The 21,207-nt window shown below is 42.1% G+C and overlaps 1 protein-coding gene across 1 annotated transcript in view; it reads right to left on the reverse strand.

The window, feature by feature from the left end:
* The window catches only part of ORAI2 (ORAI calcium release-activated calcium modulator 2), a 47,690-nt gene that overhangs the window by 10,927 nt on the left and 15,556 nt on the right, over nucleotides 1–21,207 (reverse strand). The window contains exon 2 of the mRNA XM_073565619.1: nucleotides 4,243–4,481. Within this exon, the coding sequence (XP_073421720.1) occupies nucleotides 4,243–4,467 (225 nt within the window). The 5' untranslated portion in view covers nucleotides 4,468–4,481. The remainder of the gene's footprint in view (nucleotides 1–4,242; nucleotides 4,482–21,207) is intronic.

Consider the following 21,207-nt stretch of genomic DNA (forward strand, 5'->3'; position numbering starts at 1 on the left):
TTGATGAGGGCTCCAGCGCAGAGCCCGCATCAAAGCCGGGACATGTCAGCTGTTATGAACAGCTGACATGTGCCCGCAATAGGCGCGAGCGGAATCGCCGTCCGCCCGCGCCTATTAACTAGTTAAATGCCGCTGTCAAAGCTGACAACGGGCATTTAAATAGCATTTCCGGCCGCCGGGCCGGAAATGACCTCATCGCCGACCCCCGTCACGTGATCGGGGGTCGGCGTCATGTTGCCTGGACAACCAGAGGTCTCTATGAGACCTCTATGGTTATTCCAGGCATATGGCTTTCAGCGCCACCCGGTGGTCGGTGCTGAAAGCACAGCTGAAAATCTGCTACATATGAGCGATCTGCTCATCGCCCATATGTAGCAAAGCCGATCGGGTTGCGCAAGCTTCTAGCCTCCTATGGGGGCTATTGAAGCATGCCAAAAGTAAAAAAAAAAAAAATGTTTAAAAATAAAAAAAAAATTAAAAGTTCAAATCACCCCCCTTTCGCCCCAATCAAAATAAAACAGTAAAAAAAAATCCCACATACACATATTAGGTATAGCCGCGTTCAGAATCGCCCGATCTATCAATAAAAAAAAAGCATTAACCCGATCGCTAAACGGCGTAGCGAGAAAAAAATTCAAAACGCCAGAATTACGTTTTTTTGGTCACCAAGACATTGCATTAAAATGCAATAACGGGCGATCAAAAGAACATATCTGCACAAAAGTGGTATCATTAAAAACGTCAGTCCGGCACGGAAAAAATAAGCCCTCACCCGACCCCAGATCATGAAAAATGGAGACGCTACGGGTCTCGGAATATTGCGCAAATTTTTTATTTTTTTTTTTTTTTTAGCAAACTTTGGATTTTATTTTCACCACTTAGATAAAAGAGGACATAGACATGTTTGGTGTCTATGAACTCATAATGACCTGGAGAATCATAATGGCAGGTCAGATTTAGCATCTAGTGAACCTAGCAAAAAAGCCAAGCAAAAAACAAGTGTGGGATTGCACTTTTTTTGCAATTTCACCGCACTTGGAATTTTTTTCCCGTTTTCGAGTACATGATATGGTAAAACCAATTATGTCATTTAAAAGTACAACTCGTCCCGCAAAAAACAAGCCCTCACATGGCCATATAAACGGAAAAATAAAAAAGTTATGGCTCTGGAAAGAAGGGGAGGGAAAAATGAAAATGTTAAACCAAAAATACCCCTGGTCGTTAAGGGGTTAAAAGGAGAACACACCGGTGACTCCTGTCCTTCCCTGTCTCCTCACATATCCAGTACAGATAACATTCTTTGTTAGGGGCTTCTTCTTTTGTCAGACATGAAGAACCATTCACTTGACCATCCTCTGATATTTCATTGTCAGTTCTGCCTAAAAATGTTTGAGTGTACGGTGGAATTAGAGAAATATCACACAATGACTAGAGATTTCCATGACTCATTCGTTTAGGAATTTATTTATTTCATAAGTTTGAATTATTATGTCGGCCTAGTAACATAAAAACCTGTTTTTGGCAGGTTGTCACAATGTTAAATTGATCATCTCAAACGTTTTTTTTAACATCCTTGATGCTCCGTCAAAGCTTCAGAGACAATTCTAGCAGCCAATAAAATTGTCCTTATTTAGTGAGGAAAATGAAACAATGTCTGCAGATTTTGTTACAAGTCCAAGATTTAAAACCACAATTATTTCTGTGTCTACAAAAGTGAGAAACTTGATGAGTTTTGAACGATATTGTAAATCTTCAGATAAAATTGTAAATTGCTCTTTCTACTGACTGCAATGTCAATTATGCGGTATTTAAAGGGAATCTGTCACTTGGTTTTTGCTACCCCATCTGAGAGCAGTATGACGACATAGGGGTCGAGACCCTGATTCCAGCAATGTATCACTTACTGGGCTGCTTGCAGCAGTTTTGAATAAAAACTGTTTTATCTGCTGCAGATCTATGAGTTCATTTCTGTTGGCGGCTGAGAGCTGATGATTTTAGTCTGAGAGGGGACCAATATCCATGGCCCCTTCCTAGCCTATTAATATCAGCCCGCAGCTGTCCGCCTAGCCTTTGCTGGTTATTAATTATAGGGGGGACTCTAAGTCATTTTTATAGGGGTACCTTATTTTAATAACCAATAAAGGCTTATTAGACCGCTGTGAGCTGTTAGTAATAGACTAAGAAGCTCCATGGATATTACCCCCTTCCTTGGCTATAAACATCAGCCCTCAGCTGTCTGCTTTCCTTCTGCTGGTTAATAAAATGTCGAGGGAGCCCTCGCCATTTTTTTCAGAAAACAATTTATTCAGTAATAAAGTACATGTACAGTAAGCTGCACACACTGTACTAATTATATACTGTATGTCACTGACATCTTTATATCTATTCTATGTATATATAACAATTCTATTCTGACTTGTCATGCTGTGATTTTACTGTACGTGGCAGATGAAATGTCAGGTTTTCAAGGACATGGGTGCGTAAAAATACAACGGCACTCACATGGTCCGAGTGCCATCCGACATACGAGGACAATTGCAGCATGCAATGTCCAATGACTGTTAACTGAAGGCACACTGTACAGTGCTTCTTATTGTAGAAGGTGATCCGAGTTGAAAAAAAAAATTGCAGATGAGCTGTGACTCCTAGAATAACATTAGTCAGAGTGCAATCCAATTATTTATCGGATTGCACTCGTCCATTCTTCTCGCAGATGACTATGAGCCTTTAAACTAAAAATCTTCCACAGGAAAATCAGTAACTTTATAAAGGCTCGCTCACACAAGCATATAAATCAGACGAGTGCAATCTGATTAAAAATTGGATAACTGTCAGTCCAAAGTAATGCTATGGGGCAGTGCAGATCTGCATTTATTTTCTCATGCCTACCCCCCATGAGAAAACAATGACAGAATACCGCAAGTGCATCCCAGAATCAGATTTCACTTCCCCATACAAGTCAATGGGTGCGTTTGAAACATCGCACTGCACTCAGATGTCATCCGAGTGCAGTCCAATTACCGCGGACGCTGGCAAATGGAAGAGAAGGAGAAATTACTTTCTCCGTCTCCTCTGCACTTGTGCTGCGTTTCTCTCATGCGAGACAATCGGAGCACAGAGCACTGACACTTGGTTCAATCTCTGATAGAGTTTGAGCCGAGTGTCATTTGCATAATCGTCCCAATTCTCTCGCACGGGACAACATACCACCAGTGTGACCCTGGCCTATGTGAAAGTATTTTAGTAAATTTGGTTTTGTCCCTTTAATTTATTTTTATACAGTGATTGCTATATGTGCATGTTTAATTGAGTATCCTTACTAATAAGAACACATACTGTGCTAGTTCACTTTCATTTTTATTTTGGGCTTTATTCCTTTTGTCATTACGTGGAAGTTTGGCAACTAGAGTCCCCGTTGATCTTGTATTCCATGGGCCTGATTACACAATTCTGTTAAGAGGTGTTTTCATAATGAGGGAATTCTGGGCCCCCGCTTGGGTCTGAGGCTCTGGGGGACCCATTGCCAGATTGTCCTCATCACCTGCAGATCCTCTTCATGGAAATAACAGAAGCTGTGTCATGTCTGTGTATGTAATGTCTCTTTCAGATCTCGCTCTGTATGCTTTTGGAAAATCCATGCTTTCTGCTTGCTCAGTGGGTGGGGGAGGCTCTTTCCGCTGTGATGCTACCGCTGTGAACAGACTTTGGACTCGCCACCTCTTCTGCTTCCTCACCCATCTCATCCCATGCAGCCTTACAGATGCAGCAGCTTCTTCCCCCTCATCCCTTTCTTTTATATACTGTTTTAATTAAAGGAATTTTAGAAGACTGAGTATAAATAGGCTAATGCAGAGGTGGACACAGACAGAAGAACAATAATCGGACCCTTTGGAGGTAGAAATGGCCCCCTTACCTCTTGGGCCCCTGGTTGCACCAATTATTATTATTATTATTATTATTATGCATTTATATGGCATGTTCTCTTCTGGGCTAATAAATAGCAAGGAGATAGGCAAGTTCCTCCGAATAAGATCCGTTGCAAAATTTCATTAAACACATGAACTGTTGATTTACCCTGTACAAACACATCACATATGCAAATAACCTCTTTATAGTCTCCAATGCCACCTATTACACCAGAGCTATTTAACACTTGATATGGCGTGAATTTTAATTTTGAAAGATCTTACGACATTAAAACCAATTCTATAAAAAAAAAATTAAAATAAAAAAGAAGCTTACCATAGCAAATCCAGAAAGCAGAGCTGAGGTCCTGCTGGAGGCCTTTAATTTGGCTCGGCTAAGATACAACTTCCTCCAGGATAAGGCTTGCACCGAGTGATGGTTGGATGTGACCAGCTCCAGGTAGCTGCGCCTAACCCAGTCTCTGTAGTCCATACCTTTGTTGCTGCGCTCGGAGACGGCCGGGGTGGAGGGATCCACTGGAACATTTAGCTCACTACTCATGGTTGCTAATAATTCTAGGAGGAAACAGAATATCAGTCAGATACCAAACTACAGTGACAATATATCATGACACAGCGACAACTAACCCAAAGGTTGAGTGCAAGTTATACTAATTACAAAGGACAAAGAATAAATAATGTGTTATCATGAGCCTTGAGCCTTTGGGTTTGTGCGCAGTTTTAATTACCATCATGGTCATTGCTCTAGAGTTTAAAAATCTATTTTCAAATATACTACTGAGAATGCGGATTTAAAACATTTGGATGGCTGCTTCAGGAATTTCCTTTTATTTAAAGAGGTATTTCCAACTCCAAGATGTAGTAGGTGTAATAATAATAATAATAATAATAATAATAATATTAGCAAATCCCTCCAATTAGAAATGTAGCATAGTTCTTCTGATTCACTATGCCGCTTACCCCATGCGCAGGGCATTGCAGTAGCTTAAAGTATACATGGTAATGACCACTAACTATCTGTCACTATATGAGCTGTTCTAACCAATGATCCCTAAGCTACAGCAATGGCCTGCACATGGGGTAAGCGACATAGTTAATCAGAAGAACAATAATAAATTTATAATTGGAGGTATTTGCTAATATTATTATTATTATACCTACTACATATTGGGATAGGATCTTGGAGATGGGAATACCCTTTTAAGTCCAAGTATTTGGGGTGAAAAATATTTTTTAGGTTTCATTAAACGTTTTGCACCAGCTTTTAAAGCTAATTTCCTACACATTGCTGGCTGCCAAATGAGTTATCTGAGAATCAGTCAGTGAGCTTGTTCTGACATGGAGATTATAACTCTTTTATCTGTTTGGGGGTAAGTTGACACTTGCGAGAGAATCTGGCCAATTATGCTAATGACACTCAGCTCAAACTCTCTCAAAGATTGATCTGAATATCATCTTACTGTGATTCAATTCTCTCACTTGAGAGAATTGTATCATGGGTGCAGAGAAGACTCAGAACTTAATTTCTCAATCTTCCCCATGGTCTCTGTGAGTGTACAGCAGACTGTACACGGATGTCATCCGAGTGCAGTCCGATGTTTCACTCGCACCCATAGACTTGTATGAGTGTGCGTAATCCGATCGGATGCACTCGCCTTCATGCTGCAATTGTTTTCTCATGGCATGAGAGAAAAATTGCAGATCTGCACTACCCTACAGTATAACATTGGGCAGAGTGCTATCTGATAAAACAATGGATAACACTGGGTCGTGTTATATGCCATTATGAGCGTACCCTTTTATAAAGCTTTCTGCTGATTTATGGCCACAAACCACATCAAATGAGAACCGAGTCTTCTGGTGGTCATAAATCAGCTTTGAAAAGCTCTATAAAAGACAGGTAAAAGAATTACAAACTCTCAGAATTAGCTCACTGACAAATTCTTTGTTTACTCATTCTGCAGTCGGCAATAGGCACTGCAGCACAGATGCTTTTGATGAAACCCAACTGCAAAACTTATTCTTAGTCCAAAATTCATGCATAATATGCACTTAAGTTAAATAATATATATTCAAGATTTTCCCGTCTTGGTAAGAATGGAGAGCTGTCGGGTAACAAAGAGCATCACTCACTCTGGAAGACCTGTCCGGACCCAAATTACACAGACAAGCTGCTGAACTGAATAAACACTGAATAATGGATCATTTCCCCTTTGGTGGCTGTGAGGGGAGACAGAGCATTTACTGACAGGTTTCCCCACAGGTCACAGTAGAACGGGGGTCAGAGCAAGGAACACTTTATGATGAACTGTTTTTTTTTTTTTTACCAATCTCAGTGCCTGTTCACATGACGTACGGCCCACATGTCGTCAAAGTACCTGTATGAACCCCGAAAAAACTAGATTGGCGGTGCCCCTGAGGGAGCCCCAACAGAGCCAGTCTCTATAACAAGGCAGACACAGTCACTTTGTACTCCGATTGGCCTCCATTCTAGTGGTGTTAATCTTTTCACAACAGACACAATAGCAGCATGGTAGACCATGAAATCCACCAAAAAAGAAATGTACAACACTGGAAGACGTGAACGCGTCTGCCTCATTATAGTGACTGATTCCATCAAGGCTCCCTCAGGGGCACAGGAGAGTCACATTTTCCAGGGTTTTAAACAGACCAAACGTGATGTGAACAGGTCTTAATAAGTATTATTCATAAAGGACAACTCTTCCATTGACATTGATGGCTAGATGTGACCCCAATGTGTCTGACCCCAGATGAAGAAGAGGAGAGGAGATTAGGTCACTTTAGTATGAGAACAAGGGTTAAGGTGTGAGTGAGGGTTTATGTGCCGGCCAGGGAAGGTGCCCCCTTTTTAATTCCCTCCAAACTAGTCCCATAAATCACTTTTTATTACAAAATAATAACGTGTTAGCCTACTCTTTGTTGCTGTCGCTCACCCATATTCTGAAGGCGACTTCTGTAATATGAACCTTGCAAATGTGCTCTTTCCATTCATGCAAAGCATAAAACAGCCCAGGAAAGAACACCGGGCCCTTACGGCATACAGACACAGACTGCGTTGGAAGGATTCCAGTGAAGGATGATACTCAATAATTCAGTATAACACCCAGATCTACACTTTAACGTTCATGTTCCTTTATACTGTGTGCTTAACACATGGTAAATTAGCCATTATTTTACAAACACTGGGTGTAATTGGACGTTATGGGTAATCTGAGAACGGAAAAATAACAATGGCCGACAGCATAATAAACACAGTACAATATTTATTTTACTTCTTCCTTAGTTAAATAGCTTAGTAAAAGCTCCAGTACCGGTATGTGCCAAATTCCACACATGAGTAAAGTGCCCACATAGCCAGTATGAGCAAACCCACCCACTAAAACGGAATGATTAACCTGAGCGTGGCACGTATTACACAGTCAGACGAGGTCGACGTGCCGTTTACAGGGCTCCGCGGGCGGCTCAAGGAACAGAGCTGTTTATGTAGATCTCATTGTAAGGCAGCTCTGTGCCAGAGACAGTCAAAGATGGGTTATAATAAGCTGACATAATAGCTAAAAAAAAGCCAAGCAAGCCAATCTAGAAGCCAAATAGGTTTTTCTAGCACCACTCCAGCGGGTTTTTTCCTATTTCAGCGCTGAAGTGGTGCCACTACCACTGCTTAATATTATACTTACTATTTGTGGTCTTCAACTCTTCCCAGTGCTGCTCCGGTCCCAATCCGCCATCTTTTGATCGCAACTTTTGACTGACCAGAAGTCAGAGGTAACGGTCACCAGCTCTCAGTGTAAATCTATGGGATCCCAGTTCTGGCCCTCATAGACTTACACTGAGATGTGACTTTTGGCTTGCACTCCAAACACTGGAGCGACCCGGCAGGTTATAAACAGATGGCGACCGATCGGAGTGGCGCCAACAACAGATGAAGGAGGCTGGTAAGTATAAGACTAGGAACAGGGAACTTAGATTACTAGCACCACTTCAGCACTAAAATGAAATCTGACGCTGAACGGTGCTTTAAAAGTATATTAGGGCCTCTCTAAAGTATTAAATGACAACAGATGGTAGTAGCAGGAACCCATTACACATTATGTATTGGGGTCTGGAAACTTTAAAATAATCCTCATTCTGTAAGTGTAGGACTCTATTGGTCACTCATACAGAAGTGCAGTATATTATGGAATTTAACAGTCCCAGCAATAAAAGACCACACAGAGATCGCAGAGGCTTTGTGTGTGTCGGCTGCATAGGGCGCTTTACTTGCCATACTGAATGGTCAGCACTGGCTCTCATGGCCGCACACCATGTGTATCGCACTGAATCCCACAGATGGTCTCTGAACCTATGAAGAGGCATAGACTGCGATCACTACAAAGTCCCTGGCAGCCCAGATACATCTCCTCCTCAGCCCCCGAGCCAGCTGCTCCTCTCCTCCCCCTGCCAGGGACTTTGCAGTAAGTTTTTTACTGCTTCACTGTTTATCAATATTAAGGTATTCCCAATTATAAAACTGGTATTCACTGTCAACTCCAATTGGAGTAATATATATATATATATATATATATATATATATATAAAAAAAATGCAACAAAAAGAAAACAAAAATACAAAAAACATTTCCTCAAAGGGGGCCAAATAAATGTACAAATAGTCACAGAAATTTATTTGTGAAAATCTCTCCAAGGATTCAGAGCAATTATCTATTATGAATAGGTATAATCATAACTACTGGGACTATGTTATCATCACCCAGCAATAAATAATAATCTCCACTGATTATAGGCTGATATACTCTATAAAGGTTAGCGACTCTCAAGGAATGTACAAATCATCACAGTAAATTCCTGTGACGATTTGTACATTTATTAACACACAAAATTCCCAAGACATAGTCTGGACAGCTTACAGCTTAGGTCATAATAGCAGTCCAGAAAGGAAAGAGGATTGCACCAGCTCAAAGATAACCTTTAAGGAGGAGAATAAAGAGCCAAAAGGTGTCTAAAGATAAAAGTCAAATTTTAATTTTATAAATAGTCATAACATATATTTCAATAACAATATGCAAATCCCAGTGATAAAGCAGAAGAGGATAACTATCCCTGGGTGCCACGTTGCTTTGTAAGTGAATTAGAAGCATGACACAGAAATAACATAAAAATCAAAACATATTAACCCTTTCGCGCCTGAGCCTGTTTTTGCCTTCGTGACCAGGCCAATTTTTTCAATTCTGACCAGTGTCACTTTATGAGGCCATAACTCTAGAACGCTTCAACGGATCCTGCTGATTCTGACATTGTTTTCTCATGACATATTGTACTTCAGGATAGTGGTAAAATTTCTTAGATATGAACTGCGCTTATATGTTAAAAAAATCGAAATTTGGCAAAAATTTTGAAAATTTTGCAATTTTCAAACTTTTAATTTTTATGCCCTTAAATCAGAGAGTGATATTGCACAAAATAGTTAATAAATAACATTTCCCACATGTCTACTTTACATCTGCACAATTTTGGAAACATCATTTTTTTTTTTTAGGAAGTTATAAGGGTTAAAAGTTGACCAGCGATTTCTCATTTTTACAACAAAATTTACAACACCATTTTTTTTAGGGACCACCTCACATTTGAAGTGAGTTTGGGGGGTCAATATGACAGAAAATACCCAAAAGTGACACCATTCTAAAAACTGCACCTCTCAATGTACTCAAAACCACATTCAAGAAGTTTATTAACCCTTCAGGTGTTTCACATGAATGAATGGAATGTGGAAGGAAAAAATAAACATTTAACTTTTTTTCACAAACATTTTACTTCAGAACCATTTTTTTTATTTTCACAAGTGTAAAAACAGAAAATGAACCACAAAATTTTTTGTGCAATTTCTCCCAAATACGCCGATACCCCGTATGTGGGGCTAAACCACTGTTTGAGCACACGGCAGAGCTCAGAAAGGAAGGAGTGCCGTTTGACTTTTTCAATGCAGAATTGGCTGGAATTGAGATAGGACGCCATGTCGCATTTGGAGAGCCCCTAATGTGCCTAAACAGTGGAAACCCCCACAAGTGACCCCATTTTGGAAACTAGACCCCTTAAAGAACTTATCTAGATGTGTCGTGAGCACTTTGAACCCCCAAGTGCTTCACAGAAGTTTATAACGTAGAGCCATGAAAATAAAAAATCATTTTTGTTCCACAAACATGATCTTTTAGCCCCCAATTTTTTATTTTCACAATGGTAACAGGAGAAATTGGACCCCAAAAGTTGTTGTCCAATTTGTCCTGAGTACACTGGTACCCCATATGTGGAAGAAAACTACTGTTTGGGCACACGGTGGGGATCGGAAGGGAAGTAGTGACGTTTTGAAATGCAGACTTTGATGGAATGGTCTGCGGGTGTCATGTCGCTTTTGCAGAGCCCCTGATGTGCCTAAACAGTGGAAATCCTCCACAAGTGACCCCTTTTTGGAAACTAGACCCCCCCAAGGAACTTATCTAGATGTGTGGTGAGCACTTTGAACCCCCAAGTGTTTCACTAAAGTTTATAATGTAGAGCCGTGAAAATAAAAAAATCATTTTTTTTCCACAAAAATGATCTTTTAGCTCCCAATTTTTATTTTCACAAGGGTAACAGGAGAAATTGGACCCTAAGAGTTGTTGTCCAATTTGTCCTGAGTACGCTGGTACCCCACATGTGGGGGGGGACCACTGTTTGGGCACACGGTGGGGCTCGGAAGGGAAGTAGTGACGTTCTGGAATGCAGACTTTGATGGAATGGTCTGCGGGCGTCATATTGCATTTACAGAGCCCCTGATGTACCTAAACAGTGGAAACCCCCAATTCGAATTCCAACCCTAACCCCACACACCCCTAACTCTAGCCCTAACCCTAGCCCTAACCCTAGCCCTAACCCTAGCCCTAACCCTAGACCTAACCCTAGACCTAGCCCCTAGCCTGCCTACCTGCTTTTTTTTTCTTTTTGTGTTTTTTATTTTTTGTATTTTTGACTCATAGTAACGCCACTTCTCCTCTGATCTCACACTGGCAGATGATCAGAGGAGAAGCAGCGTTACTATGTGACAAGATCGCTGCCCGGCACATAGTAACGCCACTTCTCCTCTGATCTCACACTGACAGATGAGCAGAGGTGAAGCAGCGTTACTGTGTGACAAGATCACTGCCTGACACAGCTGTGCCAGGCAGCGATCAGCTGTGCCAGGCAGCGATCTAGTCACACTGTAACGCTGCTTCACCTCTGCTCATCTGTCAGCATGAGCTCAGAGGAGAAATCGCGTTATAATGAGGGAGATCGCCGGGAAACAAGCAGCTTTCCCAGCGAGCTCTCTCATTGGCTGCTGTGACGCGACGTCATCAGGACCTGAACCAATCAGGTCTCGATGACGTCGGGGGTCCCAGCATGCATTGTGCACCGGGATCCCCGCGTTATAAGGTATGAGGGGGTCCCGGGGGGCACAAAACCGCCGACAGTAGATAAACGTCGGCGCTGCACAAAGCCCAGCAAGCGCCAAAGTTTATCTACTGTGGGCGGTCGCGAAGAGGTTAAAAATGATAAAAATACACACATCCTCCATTCAGGAATAGAATGGTGTGGGTGGGAATAGCAGGAGGGAGAAAAAGAACGCCACAAGGATTGATGAAGAATTTTAGAGAAATGGGGCAAAACTTAATGACTCGTTCAGACCATTAGGTGTGACTGTGTCAAGGCGTCTTTACCTTGCACGCGCCGCACACAGGGTTAATCCCTGTGGCGGCTCCTGTGCATGTGACGCCTTTGATGCACACGGGGCTTCCTCAGCGCACTGCGCATGCGCCGCTTTGCTCACTGCTATTGGCCATATACGATCATGTGACCCAGGAAGCGGCTCTTTGTGGCCGCGAAACGCGCGTCAGGGAGCCTCACATCCTCCTACTGGTGCCCGCTGCCTTCTTTTGGTAAGCTTGACAATCTGTGTTATCGCATACTGAGCTTGTCTTTACTTATTACTACCAAACGTTTGGTGCGTTCAGCGCCATGTTTTTTGTCACCTCATTGGATTTAACACTTATTGCTTCTGCTCATTTGACTTCTATTAATTATGTGTCATGCTTCTAATTCACTTACAAAGCAACGTGGCACCCAGGGATAGTTTTCCTCTTCTGCTTTATCACTGGGATTTGCATATTGTTATTGAAATATATGTTATGACTATTTATAAAATAAAAATTTGACTTTTATCTTTAGACACCTTTTGGCTCTTTATTCTCCTCCTGTGGTAAAGATTTGTACATTTAATTGGCCCCCTTTTAGGAAATATGGTTATTTTTTTGTGTGTTTTCGTTGCATTTTTAACATATACATTAAAAGCTATATTTTAATATATTATTCCAACTGAATTTGACAGTGAATAGGACTTTGCTGGGAGGTAGAATTGTAGTTCTAATGGTGATTCATGCGTGGGAAAATAGACTTTCTGTTTGTACACAAAGCGTAGAAGGATTCAGCTAGCCTGTTTTTAATCACATGATGTCATAGACCTAATGGAAAAGAGAAGAATTAACTGGGTAGAAGGACAAAATGAGCAATTGTAAGTACACAGTGCCAAATAATATGGTGACTGCAATATATTAAGAGGATAAAAATGTTGATGAAAGGGCTTTTTTAATGAAAATACAGCTATTTAGATTAAAGTTATGATATTCCAATGAGGAGGAAGACATTTTATGTCAATGTGGAATATGTGGATTTTCATGGGATTTTAAGTCACCGAAACTTTTATGTGAATATTTTCTTTTATTGTTATGTCATAACTCTGAGCTCAGCGTTCTTCTCTAATTCAATTTTTAATATATGTTTTTGGACATCCATTTTTTTATATGGAGCCCAAGTTCACTGCATAGTGATATAGCTTACGGAACGATGTTAAATAAAGGTTCCCGCTATAGACAGTTGTCAACTATCAACAGAATAAGTAATATTTGTATGAAAGCTGGGACTCCACTGATCATTAGAGTAGGTGCAGGGGAATGTCGCAGGGCTTTAGCATGGGTTGTCACTCTCCATTCAAGGTCATTAGAACTGACCATGGCAGGTGAGTCAATACTCAGACGTTTCAGTGAGTCTCATGAATATTAGGGTTAACTCACACTGGTGTATAAATGAGATGAGTGCAATCCGATAATAAATCGTATTGCTCTCAGACCAATTTTCTGAGTATTATTTATCAGCTGTATTCGGCATGAAAAAAAAAAATCGCAGCATGATGTAATTTACTTCCGAAATTTGTACGAGAATTAAAATCACATGCCATACGGACCATCAGTATTTTTAAGGATACAACAAAATTCTGTAACATAGGAAACTGTAAATTTTCCTGTAAAAGATTAGTAGCTGCTGAGTACAAAAAAAAGGATTATGAGGCTGTGTGCCCACGTTGTGCTTTTGTAAGCGTTTCTACAGTGTTTGTGCCGGATCAGACGCTGCAGAAACGCTTACAAGATGCATACAATTAATTTGCATGCATTTTTGGCTTTTTGTGCCAATGCATGCGTTTTTAACCGCTCAGGAATCGTTTAGCGGCTAAAAACGCAGCATGCTCATTAATTTCCGCATAGCTGAGCGTTTTTAGAATTCCCCCAATGTTCCCAGAAACCGCGTGTCAAAAAACGCGTCAAAAACGCGCGGCTTTTTGACAAAAACCGCGCAAGAATCGCGCGGAAAAAGACGCGCGTTTTCTGGGAAGGGGGATGCGATTCCTGAGCGTTTAAAAACGCTAGCGTGGGCACATAGCCTAAATGAACAGCAAAGGGATGACATGTGAGAAATAGTCATCCCACCCTCCTGGATGAGAATTGGATTATTTATACGCTAGTGTGAGCGATCCCATAAGTGAAGTTTCACTGACGTTACACTGCGGCTCCTCCTCACTGGAGAGGTGTAGTGAGGAGTAAAGGTGGGCTCAGATCCCCTCCACAAGAGCTTATGGTGACCTCACAGTAGATTGTTGGTAAATATGCATTGTGAAAAAAATCTTTAATATTGTCATCAATGTATAATGTATACTGTAGCTCTACAAGGTTGGAAACCATAACCTACTGTTACCCTTCTTTTTGGTCAACCCAGTGCGATTCCATCATTGAGATGTGCAGACATATTTCAGACTTTGTTCGGAACACATGCGATTGTAAGACAAGCAGTCCCTAGAAACTAATCAGCAAAGGAAGCCAAAAGGAAAGGGACAAGAATGCTTGGAAGTTATTAAACTTCTCTCACCGCTTTTATCTTCTGCCATTGAATGTTTGTCTAAATAAATTTATGGACATAATTTATGTAAAATAAAAAAGGACAATACACATGTGGGTACATAGGAATAATTTAGGAGTCATTAAATCACCACATTTTATATAGTACATGATTTGTTTTGTTAGAATTAGCTACAGAATTAAAATATTAAAACCATTAATACCATTATACGGCTCGTATAAAAGCATTGTGACATTATACAGTTTATCTCTAATTTTACTACAGTACATTGTGACCTTAACAAATCCGAGCTGGGAAAAATATTTACTTCTGCACCCAGAGGGAGATGAGCTTTGGCTATAAATAATGTAGTATTAAAAATTGGAATTTTTGTAACGCTAACTCTAACATGCCTGTAGAAGTGCGTAGGAAGCCGCAGCATTACCCACAGGTGAAACCACTTTAATGACTGTAAACCACAAAGGGCTGTTAGTATGACAGTGTGAATGATGGCAGGAAAGAAGGGGTACGATGCCCCTAATTTATTGAGAGACGCCAACTACTCAATGAATTACGGTAAGCGCATCTTATCACTGTTGTGCCCCATCATGCGCCTCCCCAGAAATGTAACTCCAGTCAGTGACTGCAGTACATTCCTGGCTTAAGTGTTACACCGCTCCGTCATACTCACCCGGCCTCTGCTCCCACACCGCAGCCTCTCTCCACCCGATGGCCACGGCGGTCACCTCTGACGGGCTCGCGGCCGATACCATCCCTGCATGCAATGCGCCATAGGCCGCACCTCCCTGCTGCTTCTTATGCTCCGGCTGTGCCCTGACCCGGAAGCACCTTCGGACCAAAGGCAGACCAGACGGGGTTATATCAGGCCGCTTTTCCCTGAGGGAGGCGCCTGATCGTTGTGTTACCTTGCACACTGGGCTCTGCTTCCTCCTGTGCTTCCTGCAGCCTCTCGGTTCCGTCCGCGGTGTTTCCTGCAGCAGCCTCGCAGCCCTGTCTCCCGTGTTCCCTGCAGTATACTCCAGTCCTGCTCCAGTGTACCTGTTCCTTCCTACTCCAGTCCTGTTCCTGTGTTCCATTTCTATCCTTCTCCAGTCCTGCTCCAGCTTTCCTGTTCCTTCCTACTCCAGTCCTGTTCCTGTGTTCCAGCTCCATCCTACTCCAGTCCTGCTCCAGCGTTCCGGTTCCTCCTACTCTAGTCCTGTTCCTGTGTTCCTGTTCCTGTGTCCCAGTTCCATCCTACTCCAGTCCTGCACCAGCGTTCCTGTTCCATCCTACTCCAGTCCTGCCTTTGGTGTTCCTGCTCCATCCAGCTATCCACACTCCTACAGTCCTACTCCAGTCCTGTCTCCTGTGTTCCGCTCCAGCCACCTCTCCATATTCCAGCCTTACAGTCCACGCTTCAGTCCCACACTCCTACTCCAGTCCATTCTGAGCCGCCCCTCTCGGTACCGGCTACCATGGTACTCGAACCCCTGGGCCTGCTCCTAACGGTCCCTGTATAGGGGTCTGTTCCACCTGGCAGCTCGCCCGGGGCCCCTCGGTGCCACAGTCCAGAGGGTCCACTCCTGGAGATTCCGCCTCCTGACCACCCACGCTAACATTAAGTTATGTCACTAAACTGACATAAGGTTTAAATAATTTGATGGTCAAAATTTGCCACATCCTATCTCACCCATCTTCAAGCCCACTTTGAAGTGAAAAATGTAAAAGTAAAAAATGTTTGCACAACTTTGAATTGAACAAACGTTTTAACATTTTTCATAGTGTTTAATTAACACTAGTTATCTGGTGAAAACACCTTGATGAGGCTTAGTCTTTACCATTTATTTTTCTAGCTCTAGCACTAGAAACATGGCACTTAACGAAATGAGATTTCATGAAGCTGTGGTATGTGAATACTAGGTAATCGTAAAATGATTGTCATGATTGTTGTTTTATTCCGACACTATATTGGTTCACATAGAGTATATTAACATGTTAGGGATGATGCACATGAGTGTATTATGGCTCTCCTTGGTACATAGGAATAGAGGGGCTCACACTGAGGTGCATGAAGCCTCTACTGCTGCTACAGAAGATTTCTAGATATACAGCAGCTTACGGAGCTCAGCAGTCAGCAGATAAATAATGTCACGCAGAAATCAGATAAATAATTTTCTCCAGTCCCCAAAAATAAATTGTTTTACAGAAACATATTGCTAGTAGCATCCAGACAAATTAGGGCAGCCCATAAATATTCTAGGATCCCAGAGAATACTAAATTTTGCAAGACAACAGACATGTCAAGTTGAGTGCAACTTGATTATCTAAGGTTGTGAAATACAGAATTTAAAACCTACCATTTTAGTGGTCACTGGTAGGCGGTATTCACCTGGTTTGGTAGACTGAGGGTATGTGCGCGGAATTTTCCACAGCATGTGCACAGCGTTTTTTGTTTTCCATAGGATAACATGGTACTGTACATCACTTGGAAAACTGCTGCGGATCCGCAGGGCCAAATCCGCAACGTGTGCACATACCTTAAGTGATTGAATTGGTTACTTGCAACATTTTTGGAGTTCTGGTGTCCAAGTGTAGTGAAGAGGTAATGCAACGTCGCCATTCTTGGAGCCTCAGCCTATAGCAGGGAACGGGTAATACTTCATGCCTGGTGTTGAGAAGTTTACTTATACCTTTTAAAGAGGTTATCCAGCACTATTTTATATTTTTCTCATGGGGCTGAGACCTGACAGGCCAGTAGTTGCTAACTACCTGCCTGTTCTGCTCGGTGCTAGCTCACAGAAGTCACGGACTGCTCCTGCTGGCGACTCTGCTGCTTCACTTGACCTCATGTCAATAGAGCAGCTCTTCCCCTTCCTGGCTGCTCTGACGACGTCATGATGGATGACAACCGGCTCCCCACAGTTAGGTAGCAGGGAGCCAGTTGTCATTCAGCATGACATGACAAATATTTCTTGTCAACAGAGCAGAGCGGAAGAGAAGCAGCTCTGTCGATGTGACGTTACTGGAAGCCGCACAATCAATGGCGGGAACGGTCTGTTACCATTCTGAGCCAGCAGAGATCGATGCCGGGTACAACTGGCAGTTAGTTATAAACTACCTGCCTGTAAGTTTTTAGGTCCAAAAGGAAAAAAAATAGTCCCGGATAACCATTTAAACATTTGAATCCAGGGACGTTCACAAAAAAACACCCATTTTGTTATTTGCATAAGCGCTGCCCCATGAAACCAAATGGTTCGAAGGTATGCTCACTTTTTCACGATTCAAAATATTGCTTCCGCTTCCATTTCTTGTGTTGCCCCAATCATAGACAATACTGAAAAGATCGGATAGCGAGGACTGAGAAATCTGCAATGCCAGGCATCGTATTGCTGTAATTAGTGGTCATAGAGGTCCAGCATATACGGTTCTAAAAGGACGATATCCTTTCACGCGTAACTAGCCCAATGTTGAAATTATTGATACTGCAGTTAAAGGGGTTGTGTATTTTTTTCTTTTTTTAACAAATGTGTTGGGGATACAATTTTGTGGCATTTACTAATATTACAAGTTTTTTCCTCCTATACTGACTGTAAAGGGTATGTGCACACGAGACACGGACATCTGAATGAGACCTAACATAGCGTCTAAAAAGGGGGTGTAATGTCCAGTCAGCAAAGAGTTAAAAAAGAAAAATATTTTTGTAAGTTCAACAAACTATTTAGCTCTATTTATAAATGATCCTCCCCTGACTGAGTAAGCGATCATCCAGATGGACGGGATATGCACTGGATTCTTGTGATACGCACAAGCAGCCTTCAATCCCATGACATTAAAATCACATAAAGGGCAGATATAGATCAGACCGAGGCCTGTGATCAGGGAGATTAGTGGTGGCTGTGCCGCTTTATGACAGATCACTGTTACCTCCAGAAACAAGCTTGGCTATTAAGTGTTTTCAGAGGCAGCAAACAGGCACCGTACTGAAATGGAACCTTTGGGGATTAAACTGAGAATGAAGAGCAACACTTACCCTTAGGGTTCACACCACCGTATACATCGGAAGAGTGCTAGACGACGTTTTATCGGACATCACTGTCACCAATGTTATTCAATGGGGCAGTGCTGCTGACTGATATTTATCACTGACAGATACCACACTCAATTTGAAATTGAATGCAATTCAACCATTCAAGTCTACGGGTTCGTGGAAAACATCAGACTGCACTCTGATGACCGTTGAACGATTTGCGTGGACTTTAAAACTGGAAAAGATGGAGAAATTTTGTTCTCCATCTTTTCCTCACATGTGATCATATCCTCTCAATTGTGACAACCGGAGCACACAATACTGACACAGAGTTTGATCAGAGTGTCAATTGCATGATGGGCATGATTCTCTCTGTTGAGAGAACACAGCTGTCGGACCATAGCCTAGGGGATAACTTGATGATAGCTGCAGATGCAACCGCAGAGATTCCCAGCAATTCCAAATCATGGCACAGGAATCCCAAGAACAGGGCTCTGTTGCTCCATCTTAAATGGAGTGGACTCTGCTCCATGCACTGTTGTCACGCAGGAACTATACATGATAAGGAAAGGGGCCCTGAACCATCCCTAGGACTGAGGTAACTATCCCTGCTCCCAAAGCTACCTCTAAAGGTGAGGTGGTTTGGGCCACCAGCTTTACTATTCTCCTGTTATTCCCTAAGCCGTTCATGTTCAGGGCCCCTTTTCCTACTCACATACAGTCACAGCGTGAGAACTGCCTATGGGAAAAAAATAACGATTGCACTCAGCAGTCCCATAGGCAATAGATGGAATCAATGCCAAGCATGTACTTATCCACCTAATTTTGGACAGAGCTGCAGAGCCCTGTTCTCCTGATTTTGAAATATACTAAAGGAACAGAAAAGCGCAATAGGGTCTTATCAGAGTTGATATTAAAAGATTAAAAGAAATTCACTCACCTATTTGTAGGAGAGATCAAGCACATAGGATTCGTGGTCAGCTGCTGCATGTCCAAGGGTCAAACCGAGTGACTGCTGATACATCAATTCTTATGGAAATAATTTATGGACTTCCATGCGCTGCTTGACAAAATACAGAATCCCACTTACGGTGAAAGATTAATCATTTATTCCCAACGTGTTTCGAAGTAACAACTTCTTCCTCAGGGGATGACAAACATCCCCTGAGGAAGAAGTTGTTACTTCGAAACGCGTTGGGAATAAATGACTAATCTTTCACCGTAAGTGGGATTCTGCATTTTGTCAAGCAGCGCATGGAAGTCCATAAATTAATTCCATAAGCATTGATGCATCCTGATTTTGGAATTGCTAATTATCACCAGTGGTAACACCTGCAGCTATCAGCAAGTTATCCCCTTTCTTAACTGGATTTTTTGTGAAGCCAATAATCATTTAAGGTTAAATGTTGTCCATCATTCTCAATTTAAGCCATTCCTGGGATTCCAAAGCCCTTTTCTTGGGATCGCTGGAGATCCTTTCGGTTGGACCCACGGGGATCAGCAAATTATCCTCTGTTGCATGGATAGGGAATAACCCTTTAATAGGATTTCTGGGATTTTTCAAACCTTGAGCAAGAGAAGGAAATGTTATAATACAAAGAAATAATGAATACTAATCAGTTGAATCCCCCAGTGCTCCACCACTGTCGTTTTGTAGGGCCCTGCCAGCCCGTCAGCAATCATACACCATAATTCGTTAACATGATTGCTGTAATTCACTGGTCCCAATGGTGAGATATTGGCTGCAGTGGTCACATGAATGATGGGATGGGACACTGTTACCTCTGGACCACTAAAGAGCACAGGAGTGGTGGTTCTGGAGAGGTGGGGGCTTCAACAGGCAGATACGTTTTATAAAACCCTGGAATGTCTTTAAACCATTGACATACTGTGGTCATTATGTCATTAAGGTAGAAATCACACATATAGCTTTTTGTGCCAAAAATCAGTAGATCAAAAATAAGGGTAAGGAAACAAGGCAAGACTTAACGTACAGTGGGGCAAAAAAGTATTTAGTCAGTCAGCAATAGTGCAAGTTCCACCACTTAAAAAGATGAGAGGCGTCTGTAATTTACATCATAGGTAGACCTCAACTATGGGAGACAAACTGAGAAAAAAAAATCCAGAAAATCACATTGTCTGTTTTTTTTTCATTTTATTTGCATATTATGGTGGAAAATAAGTATTTGGTCAGAAACAAAATTTCATCTCAATACTTTGTGATATATCCTTTGTTGGCAATGACAGAGGTCAAACGTTTTCTGTAAGTCTTCACAAAGTTGCCACACACTGTTGTTGGTATGTTGGCCCATTCCTCCATGCAGATCTCCTCTAGAGCAGTGATGTTTTTGGCTTTTCGCTTGGCAACACGGACTTTCAACTCCCTCCAAAGGTTTTCTATAGGGTTGAGATCTGGAGACTGGCTAGGCCACTCCAGGACCTTGAAATGCTTCTTACGAAGCCACTCCTTCGTTGCCCTGGCGGTGTGCTTTGGATCATTGTCATGTTGAAAGACCCAGCCACGTTTCATCTTCAATGCCCTTGCTGATGGAAGGAGGTTTGCACTCAAAATCTCACGATACATTGCCCCATTCATTCTTTCATGTACCCGGATCAGTCGTCCTGGCCCCTTTGCAGAGAAACAGCCCCAAAGCATGATGTTTCCACCACCATGCTTTACAGTAGGTATGGTGTTTGATGGATGCAACTCAGTATTCTTTTTCCTCCAAACACGACAAGTTGTGTTTCTACCAAACAGTTCCAGTTTGGTTTCATCAGACCATAGGACATTCTCCCAAAACTCCTCTGGATCATCCAAATGCTCTCTAGCAAACTTCAGACGGGCCCGGACATGTACAGGCTTAAGCAGTGGGACATGTCTGGCACTGCAGGATCTGAGTCCATGGTGGCGTAGTGTGTTACTTATGGTAGGCCTTGTTACATTGGTCCCAGCTCTCTGCAGTTCATTCACTAGGTCCCCCCGCGTGGTTCTGGG

Source organism: Dendrobates tinctorius, unplaced genomic scaffold (assembly GCF_039654945.1).
Source record: "Dendrobates tinctorius isolate UK_male_01 unplaced genomic scaffold, ASM3965494v1 ptg000016l, whole genome shotgun sequence".
NCBI lineage: Eukaryota > Metazoa > Chordata > Amphibia > Anura > Dendrobatidae > Dendrobates > Dendrobates tinctorius.